This window comes from Lepidochelys olivacea, assembly GCF_965140295.1.
Source record: "Lepidochelys olivacea isolate rLepOli2 genome assembly, chromosome: 4".
NCBI lineage: Eukaryota > Metazoa > Chordata > Testudines > Cheloniidae > Lepidochelys > Lepidochelys olivacea.
In genome coordinates this window covers 64,845,230-64,855,618 of record NC_140414.1, presented here as the reverse complement: position 1 = coordinate 64,855,618, position 10,389 = coordinate 64,845,230, and the positions used below count along the sequence as shown (strand labels likewise).

The 10,389-nt window shown below is 43.2% G+C and overlaps 1 protein-coding gene across 1 annotated transcript in view; it reads left to right on the top strand.

Moving 5' to 3' along the window:
• The first annotated feature begins 465 nt into the window (after positions 1-465).
• Positions 466-10,389, top strand: part of GATB (glutamyl-tRNA amidotransferase subunit B) — a 68,316-nt gene continuing 58,392 nt past the window's right edge. The window contains exons 1-2 of the mRNA XM_084626283.1: positions 466-657; positions 3,395-3,545. Of these exons, the coding sequence (XP_084482409.1) occupies positions 491-657; positions 3,395-3,545 (318 nt within the window). The 5' untranslated portion in view covers positions 466-490. The remainder of the gene's footprint in view (positions 658-3,394; positions 3,546-10,389) is intronic.

Sequence of the window (10,389 nt, the reverse complement as noted above, 5' to 3'; positions counted from 1 at the left end):
TCAAAGTGGAGTCCACACATTTGCAAAAGGTTAACGAGAGATGGGCCAGGTATCTGGATGAAACCCTGCGGGGAGCTGGAGCTGGACTGGCCTCATATCTGTACAGGTAGATCCCAAATCCCTGGAGCCTGAGCTGTGGGGCTCTGGATCCAAATCTCAGTTCAGGGAGCGGGGCGGCGTCTGCCTGTGTATCCTGTGAGGCTCCTCCTTCAGCACAGACACAGCCCTGGGCTTCGCCCCTGCAATCCCAACACAGCACATACTGGAGGGCCTCCATCTCTGGAAGCGACCAACTCCCTTGATCTTCCCCGCGGGACTCCAGGGCAGAGGGGCGGGGCGGGAAGGGGAACTGTTTGTTTCGCCTGGCCTGGCGGGAGTTGTAGTTTTCCTACCCCTTTTCGCCCCGCAATCTCTCCCCGAGAGACTACATTTCCCAGGAGGCGCCGCAGCCACGGCTAGGTCAGCTGATGCATCACCTGCCCAGCGCAAGATGGCGGCCTCCATACTGCGGCGCTGCTGGGGCTCGCTTCTAGCTCAGCGCTGCAGGACCGGGGATGTCCCCGTCCTGCACAACGGACAGACCTGGAGAAGGGCGCAGGCTCCAGGGTCTATCGCTTCCGGCCGGAGAGCGGGGAATAGTCCTGCGGGAGAGCGCGGGTAAAGTCCAGGTTACCGGGGGTAGGGCGGAATACGCGGCTACAAGGCTGATAGGTTTCGGTCCGGTCCATGCGCACCCCGGTCGCTCCTCCTGCGGGATATTGCTGTCCTGTTTTTGGAGTCAGCGTCCCTGCGCGCGCGCACCCTCCCCCCCATATCCCAACCCTTCACTCTACCCATCTCTCCCCCCATGAAACTTCTGCCCCAGTTTCCCCGCCCCCTGCTATGCTCCCCAATGTCATGCCCTTATTTGGATTCCCCCCACTGTTTCACATCTCCATTAATATTCCTCACCTACTCCAAATATCAGCTCTCAAGTTATGTACCCCTTCCCCTCCTATTTCATGACCTTACCACCCAAGTTACCCCCTCCCTTTCCCCAATTTCCCACCAGTTCCAGTAGATCAGACACTAGAGCATCATATTCCTGTTGCTAAAATAACTGGTTTTTAAGAACTTTCAGAATCAAAGGAGATTTTGGAAGCTCGCTACCTGCCAGGATTTGAATTCGGGTTTGTGCTTTTCCTGCACTAGTTGATAATTTAAACATTATTTAACACAGGCATCAGGTGCAGTTGCATGCTACAGTGATTGGCTTCTTAGATAAACCTAATACAGATAAAGCAATGTACAGAATTGTATGGGCTTCCTGTTCAGGGAAGGTGCAGTTCTGATACAATCTGATGTTCATACAGAGACCTTTGCACCTGAGTGGAAATCAAGGCTCTGACTTTGTGCATCTGAATGCAGGTTCAGGGCCTTCATGCAGAAAGCTTCTGGGAAAAATAAAAACCTATGTTAGAAGGGAGATTTTTTAGGGGATATTTTCAGGTCAAATTATGCCAAAAATTTAGGTAAAAATAAGCTTTTTCCAAACTCGAGTCATGGAAATATTCCCATGAAATACTTGAAAATCCTTGTGAAAATCATTTTAAGCAATCATTCTTCTGCAGTGTTTGCAAACAAAACATTGCAGTATAGTATGTGAAATTGACTAGAAACAGACTATAAATGCAAATTAAACAGAACAGTTGTTTTTCAGAGTCTGAACTGAGATCAGAGGTCAAAAAGGGAGGTGGTAAGTGAGGTAGTCTAAATTTCCACCTAATCACAACACAGAAAAGAAATGCCACTCACAGTAGATTGTGCAGGTACTTGTAATTTCATCACACCTCTACTTTTGTGTGTACTTTGATCAGCAATGAAGTAGTTTAGTGTTGATATTAAAATTGACATCATTGATTCAAAATTAGGATTCTGTTCACATGAGTGCAAGCTCTCCACATTCATCAGAGGTATTGTTTCAGGTCTTCTGCAGATTCAGGCAAATATCTTTGGTTTCAAACATCATAGCTAGACACTAAATTTTTTTTTTAATGAAACCTGAGCTTCTAGATCATAATACTGTAGCCACCATAAACAAGTAACTGCCTGCCAAGCCACCCCAAGCCAGTCCAATATGATTCCTTGTTGAGATAAATGCAGAAAGAAAACAGCATAAATAATGAAAGCAAAGTTAGGTACCCCAATCTTGCAAACTCTTACTCATGTGCTTAACTTTACTATCATGAGTTGTCTTGTTAATTTCATTCCCACTGGTTTCACTGAAATCAATGGGATTTCTCAAGGTAGTAAAGTTAAGCAGGTGTAAGAGTTTTTGGTTTTGGGCCTTAGATGTTAATTCTAACTGCTTTCTGAAATATAGCTAATGAGCCTTGTTTTTACAAATATGATTTTGTAATCTCAATCAACACATGGAGAAAAACTATTTGTTTAAAAATACTTTGTTTAAATTCCTGAAAGTTAATCCTAAGTGACAGTATTTCCATCCCATTACTCAGTTTTTGGTAGTGATGTAGTCAGTAGTTGAAGGAGAGAGACAGAACCCTGAACTCAAGTCTTGACAGCTCAAGCTTATTGTGTTCACTTTTGAAAGAAATGCTGCATTTGATGTATTTGTTTGATGTTTTTCCATAGCCCACTTATCGACTATATCTAGTTATTTAATATTGCTCTAGTATCTTGTCATACAAACCTGACTTCACCAGTGAAATATGATATTTGTGTCACTTCATTTGTACAGGGCCAGATAATTACTTACAGAAACTGTCAAGCAGTTCACACTGTGAAGGCTGACCCCCATCTCTTGCCTATATAAAAGTTATGGATGTGAGAATTGCAATTACTTTTCAGATGATATGTAGACGCTCATTCTTGTGGAGTACGTTCAGAGAGCAGTTGCTCTACAGTGAAAATTATAATTTCTTTATTATCAGACTACAAATGTTTATGCTAATGCAGTACAAACCTTTTCCAACTTGCAAGTGACTAGCTGACAATGTATACATAATTGATATGCCACCTGTTTGTTGGAGACTTATCAAAGTACATGAAATGCAATTGATATTTATAATTGGGTTGGGTACAAAATTGGGGGTTGATCAAGCAAGCTGTTGCTCATGTTGGTTTGCCTGATTGATGCTACTCATATGAGTAAGATTTCACAGGATTAGGCCTTTATTTTTTTCTTACTTATATAATTGTTCCTACTTACCATCCTCTACCTGTATATAATGAAAAAGTTTGCCTCATATTTCCCTTCTATATTTATTGTGGATCAGCAGCACAGTGCTACCACATGGTATTGCAAGGGTTTTTCGGTCTTGTAGTGTTTAGAAGCTTACGGAGGTTTAATAGAGTGTATACTAATCATATTTACTTTTCCCCTCTCTTTCAGTGTTGCTCCATGGGTAGCAGTGGTAGGTCTGGAAATTCATGCACAGATCAGTTCCAACTCAAAGCTTTTCTCTGGCTCCCAAGTCCAGTTTGCAGCACCACCTAATTCTTTGGTATCTTTCTTTGATGCTTCTCTACCAGGAACTTTACCAGTAAGTTACATTTCATCTTAATTTGTCTCATAAGAGAATCTTTACATTTTTTATTGAGCAGATACTTTGAAGCACAATTCTTGTCTTTTGTTCTTCGTAACCGTCTTTGTTTCTAGCACTGTTCTTTGTTTTCTAAAACTTTGGTTCATTATTTTCTTTCTGTGTACTTACTCTGTAACTCTGTGGGTCTCAAACTTTTTTACTGGTGACCCCTGTCACGTCGCAAGCCTCTGAGTGTGACCCCCCCCCCCCAATAAATTAAACACACTTTGAAATATATTTAACACCATTATAAATGCTGGAGACAAGCAGGATTTGGGGTGGAGGTTGACAGCTCGCGACCACCCCATGTAATGACCTCGTGACCCCTTGTTTGAGAACCCCTAAACTTGATCACCATAAATATCTGACAATTCCTGCTAGGGAATTAACTCAGGAATATCTCTTGCAGAGAATGAATTAATGGCAACTTCTTTTTGCAGTCAGCGTCGGTGTATTTGCATGGTGATGTTACTTTAGTTAATTTTCTATATTTGGTTAGTATGAAGCACTGGAAGCTCATTAAATGTGAGAAGACCTAAAATCCTATGAGTAAGGTTAAGATTTTTGTCACGGTTATTTTTAGTAAAAGTCACCAGTCGTGGGTAATAAGCAAAACTTTACAGACGCTAAAATGCTTTTAAAAGACTTGAAGAAATAAAAGTACTAAGAATAATTGCATGGGGCCTGACCTGGGGATGACTGAAGCCTGAGCCCCGCGGTGGGGGATGAGAGACTGAGACCTGCTGCTAGGGGTGGGAATCCCACACTCACTGCTCGTGGCAGCTCAAGGCTCCTGGGCCCCCCACCAGTCGCAGTAGCACAGGGCTAAGTGGAAATGTTTTAGGAGTCTCTGAAAGTTATGGAATCTATGACTTCTGGGACCTTTGTGACAAAATCTTATCCTTACCTATGAGTGATGAGCATCTTGGATTTCTAGTTGGCCATTTGACATTACTTTGCCAAATGTGTGTTCATGTAGCTGCCGTTACCTATTTGGAATGTCTCAGTATAGAGTTATGTGGTCTTCTAAGCAAAACTGATCTGGTATGGGAAAGTGTGAACCATACTTACTGTTTGTTTATTTTATTTGTAATACACTAAAGATAAGCATGAGACTTCAGAGACTGGTAAAAGAGGGATGAGGGAGGTAACCCTAAGCCTTAATGACAGGTTTCAGAGTAACAGCCGTGTTAGTCTGTCTTCGCAAAAAGAAAAGGAGTACTTGTGGCACCTTAGAGACTAACCAATTTATTTGAGCATGAGCTTTCGTGAGCTATAGCTCACTTCATCGGATGCATACCGTGGAAACTGCAGAAAAGTTTCCACGGTATGCATCCGATGAAGTGAGCTGTAGCTCACGAAAGCTCATGCTCAAATAAATTGGTTAGTCTCTAAGGTGCCACAAGTACTCCTTTTCTTCTTCCTACTATGAATGAATTCTTAAGGCTTAGGAAAAAGAAAAGGAGTACTTGTGGCACCTTAGAGACTAACCAATTTATTTGAGCATGAGCTTTCGTGAGCTACAGCTCACTTCATCGGATGCATGCCGTGGAAACTGCAGCAGACTTTATATATACACAGAGAATATGAAAAAATACCTCCTCCCACCCCACTGTCCAGCTGGTAATAGCTTATCTAAAGTGATCATCAGGTGGGCCATTTCCAGCACAAATCCAGGTTTTCTCACCCTCCACCCCCCCACACAAATTCACTCTCCTGCTGGTGATAGCCCATCCAAAGTGACAACTCTTTACACAATGTGCATGATAATAAAGTTGGGCTATTTCCTGCACAAATCCAGGTTCTCTCACCCCCCTCCCAAAAACCACACACACAAACTCACTCTCCTGCTGGTAATAGCTCATCCAAACTGACCACTCTCCAAGTTTAAATCCAAATTAAACCAGAACATCTGGGGGGGGGGGTAGGAAAAAACAAGAGGAAATAGGCTACCTTGCATAATGACTTAGCCACTCCCAGTCTCTATTTAAGCCTAAATTAATAGTATCCAATTTGCAAATGAATTCCAATTCAGCAGTTTCTCGCTGGAGTCTGGATTTGAAGTTTTTTTTGTTTTAAGATAGCGACCTTCATGTCTGTGATTGCGTTACCAGAGAGATTGAAGTGTTCTCCGACTGGTTTATGAATGTTATAATTCTTGACATCTGATTTGTGTCCATTTATTCTCTTACGTAGAGACTGTCCAGTTTGACCAATGTACATGGCAGAGGGGCATTGCTGGCACATGATGGCATATATCACATTGGTGGATGTGCAGGTATACGAGCCTCTGATAGTGTGGCTGATGTTATTAGGCCCTGTGATGGTGTCCCCTGAATAGATATGTGGGCACAATTGGCAACGGGCTTTGTTGCAAGGATAAGTTCCTGGGTTAGTGGTTCTGTTGTGTGGTATGTGGTTGTTGGTGAGTATTTGCTTCAGGTTGCGGGGCTGTCTGTAGGCAAGGACTGGCCTGTCTCCCAAGATTTGTGAGAGTGTTGGGTCATCCTTTAGGATAGGTTGTAGATCCTTAATAATGCGTTGGAGGGGTTTTAGTTGGGGGCTGAAGGTGACAGCTAGTGGCGTTCTGTTATTTTCTTTGTTAGGCCTGTCCTGTAGTAGGTAACTTCTGGGAACTCTTCTGGCTCTATCAATCTGTTTCTTTACTTCTGCAGGTGGGTATTGTAGTTGTAAGAAAGCTTGACAGAGATCTTGTAGGTGTTTGTCTCTGTCTGAGGGGTTGGAGCAAATGCGGTTGTATCGCAGAGCTTGGCTGTAGACGATGGATCGTGTGGTGTGGTCAGGGTGAAAGCTGGAGGCATGCAGGTAGGAATAGCGGTCAGTAGGTTTCCGGTATAGGGTGGTGTTTATGTGACCATTGTTTATTAGCACTGTAGTGTCCAGGAAGTGGATCTCTTGTGTGGACTGGACCAGGCTGAGGTTGGTGGTGGGATGGAAATTGTTGAAATCATGGTGGAATTCCTCAAGGGCTTCTTTTCCATGGGTCCAGATGATGAAGATGTCATCAATATAGCGCAAGTAGAGTAGGGGCTTTAGGGGACGAGAGCTGAGGAAGCGTTGTTCTAAATCAGCCATAAAAATGTTGGCATACTGTGGGGCCATGCGGGTACCCATATCAGTGCCGCTAATCTGAAGGTATACATTGTCCCCAAATGTGAAATAGTTATGGGTAAGGACAAAGTCACAAAGTTCAGCCACCAGGTTAGCCGTGACATTATCGGGGATAGTGTTCCTGACGGCTTGTAGTCCATCTTTGTGTGGAATGTTGGTGTAGAGGGCTTCTACATCCATAGTGGCCAGGATGGTGTTATCAGGAAGATCACCGATGGATTGAAGTTTCCTTAGGAAGTCAGTGGTGTCTCGAAGGTAGCTGGGAGTGCTGGTAGCGTAGGGCCTGAGGAGGGAGTCTACATAGCCAGACAATCCTGCTGTCAGGGTGCCAATGCCTGAGATGATGGGGCGCCCAGGATTTCCAGGTTTATGGATCTTGGGTAGTAGATAGAATATCCCAGGTCGGGGTTCCAGGGGTGTGTCTGTGCGGATTTGATCTTGTGCTTTTTCAGGAAGTTTCTTGAGCAAATGCTGTAGTTGCTTTTGGTAACTCTCAGTGGGATCAGAGGGTAATGGCTTGTAGAAACTCGTGTTGGAGAGCTGCCGAGCAGCCTCTTGTTCATATTCCGACCTATTCATGATGACAACAGCACCTCCTTTGTCAGCCTTTTTGATTATGATGTCAGAGTTGTTTCTGAGGCTGTGGATGGCATTGTGTTCTGCACGGCTGAGGTTATGGGGCAAGTGATGCTGCTTTTCCACAATTTCAGCCCGTGCACGTCGGCGGAAGCACTCTATGTAGAAGTCCAGTCTGCTGTTTCGACCTTCAGGAGGAGTCCACCTAGAATCCCTCTTTCTGTAGTGTTGGTAGGGAGGTCTCTGTGGATTAGTATGTTGTTCAGAGGTATTTTGGAAATATTCCTTGAGTCGGAGACGTCGAAAATAGGATTCTAGGTCACCACAGAACTGTATCATGTTCGTGGGGGTGGAGGGGCAGAAGGAAAGGCCCCGAGATAGACCAGCTGCTTCTGCTGGGCTGAGAGTATAGTTGGATAGGTTAACAATATTGCTAGGTGGGTTGAGGGATATCTGATGATCACTTTAGATAAGCTATTACCAGCTGGACAGTGGGGTGGGAGGAGGTATTTTTTCATATTCTCTGTGTATATATAAAGTCTGCTGCAGTTTCCACGGCATGCATCCGATGAAGTGAGCTGTAGCTCACGAAAGCTCATGCTCAAATAAATTGGTTAGTCTCTAAGGTGCCACAAGTACTCCTTTTCTTTTTGCGAATACAGACTAACACGGCTGTTACTCTGAAACCTGTCATTCATAGTAGGGGTAATGTGGTGGTTGTGACATTGCATTCCATATGCTTTGTAAAAACAGGTTTATAAGTGTGAATATGATGTAACCGGAATATGCTTTATGCAAAAGTCTTTTGTAAGGTATCATTACAAAGCTTATGTTCTACTGAGTGTGTTCATTCTATTTGTATGTATGTATCATTCTTGTATCTAAAACTAGAAAAATGAAGTATTACTCTGAAGTCCTATTGTAATTATGCAAAGTGTGGGCCATTAATGGTGGCCTGGAATCTTGATGGCTCCCATTAACTAGGACAATTGGTTGTGAATGGCTCTGTTTACTTGCAAAACTTCCCGGATACATGCCCTGGGTACGTGCTGGCCAGGCTTGGAAGAATGGAGGCTAGAGGTCTCACAGAACATGTGACCATGACACATGATACTGGAATCCATCTTAAACTTGGTGCTTTTCCAGGGAAGGAGGAAGGAAGGAGGGGTGGGAACCCAGAGAGAGACAAAGGATTCCCGCCTTGTGCCAAAGTTATAAAAGGGGGTGGAACAGAACAAAGGGGTCCCAGTCATGTGGAATCCCCTGCTTTTCACCTAAGATGTCTTCTGGAACTAACAAGGTCTGTACCAGGGAAAAGGAAAGGATTAGGCCCAGACTAGGAAGGAGTCTAGTTAGTGAAAGAAGCTTATTGGAACATCTGAGGGTGAGATTTACTTGTACTCAGTTTCTTAATGTATTAAGCTTAGACTTGCTTGCATTGTTTTATTTTGCTTGGTAATTTACTTTTTGTCTGTTATTGCTTAAATTCTACTTTTTATACTTACTAGAATAACATTTGTTTATTAATTAACCCAGAGTAAATGATTAATACCTCGGGGGAGCAAACAGCTGTGCATATCTCTCTATCAGTGTGATAGAGGGCAGACAATTTATGAGTTTACCCTGTATAAGCTTTATACAGAGTAGAACAGATTTATTTGGGGTTTGGATCCCATTGGGAACTGGGTGTCTGGGTACTGGAGATAGGTGACCTGCTGAGCAGTTTTTGGTTAAAGTCTACAGTTTTGGGGGCATGGACCAGACCCGGGTCTGTGTTTGCAGCCGGCTAGTGTGTCTGGTTCAACAAGGCAGGGTTCTGGAGTCCCAAGATGGCAGGGAAAACTGGCTCAGAGGCAAATTCAGCACTTCAGGTTACAGTCCCAAGGGGGTCTCTGTGACCGAACCCATCACGCTGGTAACATAGGGCTCTTCATTGGTCAGCAGACCCTTCAGGAGGCTGGTGTTCAGGTTAAACAGCTTCCTCTCCGCTTCACTTATTCTGCTGCCCTCCCCCCATCCCCCAATCATTTTTAGTTTATCCTCTAAAGTCACGTTTTACTCCTTTAATATGGTTGTCTTTTGAGGTGGCCATGATGGTGCTACAAAATACTTGTTCACTGTAAAGCTCCCTAGGATCCTTTCTGGTGCCAGGTACTATATAAATGTAGAATATTATTGACTATATATACAAACTTGGTGTGCAGAGAAAGTAACCACTGAACAAGGTTATTGTTGTATCATATAAGAAGTATGCTCTTTATAAAGCAATGACAGTGGTGTCAAAGTATTTAAAGTAAAAGTGCCTCCCCAAATGTATTCATTGGAAGTAAACCCTGAATTCCTATTGCAACCTTCTGTTTTTTACTGTGGTATTTGAAGCTTTTATTTCTTCCACTGTAAAATAGCTTGAGGTAGGATTCTGAAATTGAGAATAAATCTAGAGAAATATGTTTGGGATCTTGAGGGAATCCAAGCTGTTTGGAGAGAAACTTGTGGGGCTTGGGAAGAGAACTGCACGGTGACAAGTCAGTTTGTGAAAGTATTGGATGGCTGAAGAAACGGTGTTCTGGTAGATCCTAGTAGAGTTTAGACTATGTTCCAAGGTCAGTGCCAAATCAGGGCTAAGTTTCAGATCTGATGGCACAGAAATCTTGAGCTGTTCTAGAGATGGTGAAAATCTTATAAAATGAGCTGTTCTCCAGAGATTGGTGCTATCTTGGGAGGACATTGTATGAGAGTGGCTTTTCTGAGGAGATTTTGGCTGCACCTGTATTGCAAAATAAATCCCTTCCAGTTTTAGATTCAGCCTACAACCAAAACCAGAATGGCAGATTCAGATCTGAACACCTCCCCATGCACTGAAACTTGAAGTGGGGTTTGAGTTCAAGATGTTTATTTTGGCCCATCTAGTTAACATTTTGTTAATGATGTGGGGAAATCGTACTTAAATCGTATCTTTAATCAAATTGGAAGTTTGCCCAGGAAAGAGTAAAAATTTGAGCAGGGTAAACATGAAAGCTGATAGTGTTTCCCTTTTTATGTATTTCTTTACTTTCTTTCTATTGTTTTTGAATTGATTTCTGTGCTTTATAGG